This window comes from Dermacentor variabilis, chromosome 4 (assembly GCF_050947875.1).
Source record: "Dermacentor variabilis isolate Ectoservices chromosome 4, ASM5094787v1, whole genome shotgun sequence".
In the NCBI taxonomy this organism is placed as follows: domain Eukaryota; kingdom Metazoa; phylum Arthropoda; class Arachnida; order Ixodida; family Ixodidae; genus Dermacentor; species Dermacentor variabilis.
Genome location: NC_134571.1, coordinates 6194415 through 6200414, shown reverse-complemented (window position 1 = coordinate 6200414; position 6000 = coordinate 6194415). Strand labels below are relative to the sequence as shown.

Here is a 6000-nt window from a genome sequence, read left to right as displayed (position 1 = left end):
TGTACGTGGCAGCCGAATATGAAAAGCCCTTCTTTAGGTAGAAAGAATGTATATCTATATATATGCAGTGAACAAGAAAGTACCTTCACTGTGTGTAGGTTCCATTATTTAGCAAACGGCAGACGACGCTCTTAGGGTGTAAGCGCAATTCGTGGAGCACACTGTAATCAGCTGGCTACTCCGTAAGGTTGCGATAAGCCGACATATACGGCAGCGCTCCACGCGGCAGCAAGCCACAGGCAGCTCAGTCGGCGCCTATAAAAGACCGCTGCGTCTGGCAGACAGACAGAGAGCTTCGCGATGCGTGGCGTGCCGCACTTGGTAGCTGTTCTCGTTTTGGCATGTCCGGTGCTCTTGCACGGTCTCAATCTCACTCCGGATCTCCAAGATTTCGTTAGCACGCTAGAAAAGTATGCCAAGCAGAAGAACGACATCGTGTTTGTGCTCGATGAGTCTGGCAGCATCGGGGCGGAGAACTTCCCGGCGGAGCTGACTTTCACCGAACTGATGGCGCGCCTCCTGGTGGTGTCGGAGGACTTCTCGCGGCTCGCGGTCGTCACCTTCTCCAATGACAACGTCAAGCACATCGACCAAATCTCCGGCGGGGGCAACATGTGCGGCTTCGTGCAGCAGGTGAACAAGATCCCGTACCGCACAGGAGGCACGAGGACCAAAGAGGCGCTGCAATATGCAAGCCATCTGCTACACAACGGCCGGACGGATGTCAATCGGTAGAGAACGCCTTTGTCTAGGACGCATTACGAGGAAGCTGATATGTGGGAAATCGCTTTTAGTTGATGACGCTTGTTGCTTTTAAAAGAGAATGATAAAATCTTCCGACTGTCGGAAGTTGATTTTAGATGTAGACCGACAAGTTCTATTATTAAAAATTGTGAATCTAAATAATTCAGAACACGAATCTATCAAGGTTACAACTCAGTAACTCTGCAACGAAAAATTGTATACCATCGAACGCCTTTATAACGAAATGCTGAGAAATTACTCGTTATACTTCCTCGTAAGAGTTACGCACCGTAGTAGAAACGAAACAGAATTATTCCTTCGCTACGGAGACCATTTCATTGCAGGGGCACTGAACTGTAATTCTGTAAACTGCACCTAATATTGCTTCCAAAGACCGCAAAATTGATGTATTGCATACCGCTCTTTTCGCGAAAGCATTATAAATAGTGTAACATATTTCTGTTCGCTGTAATATATTATGTCACATTTGCCCGCAAAGATAGTCCTAAAGAAGCAGTTTACAAAACTGCGATATTGGTTCTTGCTGCAGGTAAGTATTGCAAACAGCAAACTAAATTTTTTTTGCTTACCAATTTTCGGCAATTATTGCCCAAAAACAATATCTAGGCCTTCAATCAAAATACCGTATCCTAAGAGAACTAGCAATTTATTTTTCATCTGGCAAAGGCAACAAACTTCATTCGTATCGGTTCAGCGGTTGATATTACGTGTATTTCAATAGGCGCTTTCAGAGTTGGTCCCGAGCTAAAGCTTTCTCTTAATGCTCCGCGGCTTCTTTAGCTGCAGTGCGAGATTTTTTGTTAAAATCCAGCTGTTCAATATTAACGAGAAGAAAACGGGTTAACCAAGGGGCATATTTTTATAAATCGTATCGTAAGAAGCCAACAAACAAAGACACCAAAGACAATGTAGGGGAGACTACTTGTACTTACTAACTGAATTAAAGAAATGATAAATTAATGCAATGATAATGGATGAGAAAAAAAAAACTTGCCGCAGGTGAAGAAAGATCTCACGTCATCGCAATACGCGTGCGATTCACTTTGTTGCGTGTTGAGCATCGCACGTGTAATGCGAAGACGTGGGATCGTTCCCCACCTGCCGCAAGTTGTTTATTCATCCACTTTCATTGCCATTAATGTATCACTTCTTTAAATCAATTAGTAAGTACAAGTAGTTTCCCCTATGTTGTCCTTGGTGTCTTTGTTTGTTGGCTTCTTATGCTATGCCATATTAAGAAATATTGAGTAACCATTCCTGATCCATAAGATGAGAAAATTACTTGCTTAGCTGGATTGGTGAACTTAAAAATTAATGGCTCTAATAAAAAATGCAGAAACTCAATGGAGATATCTAAAAGCGCGTAAGCATACCTGACAATTTCAAGTTGGTTCATGGTCAAATTTATATTAGACCATGTGTAAATTTCAATTTGACCCACCAACAAGTTCCAGTTGGCCCACACCCAAATTTCGAGGTGGTCCACCCCCAAATTTAAGTTGACCCACCTCCAAATTTCCAATTTCCCCACCCCCGAATTTCAAGTTGGACGACCTTGAAGTTACAGTTAGCTCACCTCCAAACTTTCGACTTGACCCAACCCCAAATTTTAAGTTGCACCACCACTAAAATTTGAGTTGGCCTACCTCTACAATTAGCTTCCCCATGCATTTTCTATGGAGCTTCATGTATCTATATGGCTATTCTGTGTAAATTCCTTTGTTGTTTAAATTGCTCCTTATCACTTATAAATCTGCCAATCATGTATGCATTTGTACTGTTATAACGATTAAATGTCCTAACTTTGCAAATTACACTTTTTTGTCCAGATACAAGGCATTACACTTTTCGCATGACGGTGCTGGGGTCACGAAAACGAATACCCATTGCGACGTAGGTAGAAATTGTTCACGTGGCGACATTCACATGAAATTTACTTGATCATTAGCCTAGAGCGTTTCGATGGCCTGCGACTTGGATTGCGCCGCTACTTGGTGCACCCGCGAGGGGCGGACGAGAGAGAAATTCGCCGCGCCTCGTACGCACGCTGCTCTTCAGGAGCCCTCACTATACGTGGCCTTCCCATAACACCTTCACGACACAAATCAATTGCTATGCGGGTTCCCGTTTTACGCACGAGAGTACTGATAGCTGCTGTCGCCGTGGCAGCTTGCGCAACAGTGATAATGTGTTGCGCCAGCGCTCGCCACAACGTATGCGGGGAGCACTATGTGCTTCGGATTGAATGTAGACGCAGGAGCCCCTTGTCATCAATTGTGTGGTTCGCATGCTTGTTTTGAGCTTGTTCTTTACTGAAACCTATGTTGTTGTGTTTGTTGTATGCGTGATTCCAAAGACTGTTCGCCTCACTATGTTGAGTGCTTGTAGCTTCTACCTTACGGGGGTATGAGCCATTGCATTTGGAAGTATGAGCCATATGACAATAGTTTTCTGATGATGTTACGCTACGAATAAATCCCGGAATCCTAGTTATAGACAGTTTCTGTGGAAAAGAGTTGGCCCCGGTGCCTTAGGTGCAAAGGCCTACAATGCTCGCGTTCAAAGAAAGGTAGCAAGCAGTGCAGCTCTGGAATCTAGATATTGAATAGGTGGATTGGCTTTTCTGACAGTCGAAAAAGAGGAAAGGGGACTGGGGCAGAAATTTGGGGCTGACGGCTCTGTACCCCTTACTGTACAGCGTATAACTTATGTGAATATTCTACACGAGTCTCCCTACCACCTAACGCAGCAATAGTCTCGATATTTGTCGCCGCTCGAAAACTTTTTGCAGACTTTCAGAAGTATCCGCACGACGTCCATCTTTGGGAGTCCCTCGGTATCGATCGTTACTATGCCGTCACGCTGACGACGTACCGAGGAAATACACGGCACTGCAGTCGTCTCTGAACGTCACTCTAGAAAACAGTGCTCGAAGTAATCATGCCGCCAGGATGCAAGCACGATGTGCGAGTATACCACTGTCTTAGGAGATGGTCGCTGTGATACACGCTTATGATTGATTGTCAATGACACTTGGCAAAGCTCACCGCACGGCATACACCGTTGTTCACAAAGAAGCATCCTTGTTTGGCAGTGCCGTGATCTACATGGGAAGGGAGAGAAATACCAAGAAAGAGCGTAGATTTCAGCGCTCTTCCTGTAAGTTCTCTCACTTGCTATGTAGATCGTCGCGCTGCTAACCAAAAACCCAACGTTACCAACATGCCCATTCAGCCACCCTTGCAAATCACAAAGCGGTTGCACCGGCTGAGAGCTGTGGGTGAGAGACCTTTATTTGATAAAAATTGGTTGGCTCATCTTTCATATGAACCGGTCATACCACGAAAGTTAAACGTGTATTCTAAGAAGCTGTCTGCAGCTTCGATGCGCATTCAGAAACACAAGTCCACAATTGTGCGCAGCCACTTATTAATCACAGTTTCGCTCGAATGGTGACGCGACAGGAGGCACACGAGGTCTGCGTTGCTGCGCCGCGTAAGGTCAAGTGCACATAATATGGTTCTGGCTACCACTGCCACTCTTTCAATGCCTGCGCAAAACAACAGCTTTTCATTCATGGAGGTTCTCTTCTTTCCTTGCAGTATAATCGTTCTTATATCGGACGGGCAGGCGAACAGCGGCTCCGAGCCAAACTACGTTGCCAGGGACCTCAAGTCCCAGGGCATCACAATATTTGCAGTAGGAGTCGCAGGTATCAACAGAGACGAGCTCGAAGCGGTCGCGACGTCTCAGGAGCACATCTACATGCTCCGCAACTTCGCCTACATCAAGCAAGTGAACGACGACCTTCGAACAGGTACGAGAAGCGGGCTATACTTAATTTTTTTTTAATATTTGGGGTTTTACGTGCCAAAACCACTTTCTGATTATGAGGCACGCCGTAGTGGAGGACTCCGGAAATTTTGACCACCTGGGGTTCTTTAACGTGCACCTAAATCTAAGCACACGGGTGTTTTCGCATTTCGCCCCCATCGAAATGCGGCCGCCGTGGCCGGGATTCGATCCCGCGACCTCGTGCTCAGCAGCCCAACACCATAGCCACTGAGCAACCACGGCGGGTCGGGCTATACTTCGCCAACACTCATTTTCTGCCCACGAAACGTTATTTAGTTCTTCTTGTTGCCACATATTAACAAAACGTTCGTTTTAATGCGCAAGCATTCTCTGACGAGTACCCAGCCCCATCACACGAAAAGCGTAATGCCTTGTATCTACACAAAGTGCGTAATTTGCAATGTTGTGACATTTGATCGCTATTAGAAAATAAATGTAGGTGATTGGCAGCTTTTAAGCGATAAGGAACAATTTAAACAAAAAAAAATTATAAACAGGGAATTCCCATAACGATACATAGGGTTCCTTAGAAAATGGATCGGGAAGCTCGTAGTAGGGGTGGGCCAACTGAAATTTGGGGATGGATCCATTTCATATTTAGGGTCGGATGAACTTGAAATTTGGATGTGGACCTCTTGAAATTTGAGGGTTTTCCAACTTAAAATTTAGGGTAGGCCGAGCTTAAATTTGGATATGGGCCAACTTAAGTTTGCAAGTGGCGCAACTTGAAAATTTGGCGTGGAGCAACTTGAACTTTGCAAGTGGGCCAACGTAAATTGGGGGTGGGCCAACATGAATTGAGGGGCTGGGCCAACTTGAACGGTTGGACCAACCTAAATTTGAGGCTGGGTGAACTTGAAATTTGGGAGTGGCCGAACTGAAATTTGGCGGTATGCTTACGTATACTTAGACAACTCCAGTGGGGTCTCTGCGTTCTTTTCTTGCATAACATAATTGTTAAAGTTATCGCAAAATAGTTGGCGATTTGGTTTGATTCACTTGATAGTGGTCTGTCAATGACTGCATTCTTCTCGTATTTAATGAGCCGTTTAAAGGAGTCTCTAACACCATTTGAGGACTCGGCAGTATCAAAGATACATCTATCTTAGATATTATATAAAGATACTCTTTGTGTAGCTTGAAATTGTATCATAGTACATTTGACCTCACGCGTATGAGTATGTGTATTCTCGACACGTGATACGAGGTATCGTGTACCTTAAGGTGGAAGATACACGCATACAAAATTCATTGAAAGCGAGTCACAACGCAAGAAATAGACGGCAATTAAATTTATTCTAAGAGAGACACTTTGATGGCTAACTCATTTGAATGCGATTAACATTCGTTGCCTACTTCAGGCGCTTTAAGCCTATCTAT

General features: G+C 44.7%; 1 protein-coding gene across 3 annotated transcripts in view; it reads left to right on the top strand.

The window, feature by feature from the left end:
* The first annotated feature begins 264 nt into the window (after positions 1 to 264).
* Positions 265 to 6000, top strand: part of LOC142578609 (sushi, von Willebrand factor type A, EGF and pentraxin domain-containing protein 1-like) — a 370493-nt gene continuing 364757 nt past the window's right edge. For all 3 annotated transcript variants that reach the window (XM_075688011.1, XM_075688012.1, XM_075688010.1), the window contains exons 1-2: positions 265 to 731; positions 4368 to 4582. In XM_075688011.1, coding sequence (XP_075544126.1) covers positions 301 to 731; positions 4368 to 4582 — 646 coding nt within the window. In that variant the 5' untranslated portion in view covers positions 265 to 300. The remainder of the gene's footprint in view (positions 732 to 4367; positions 4583 to 6000) is intronic.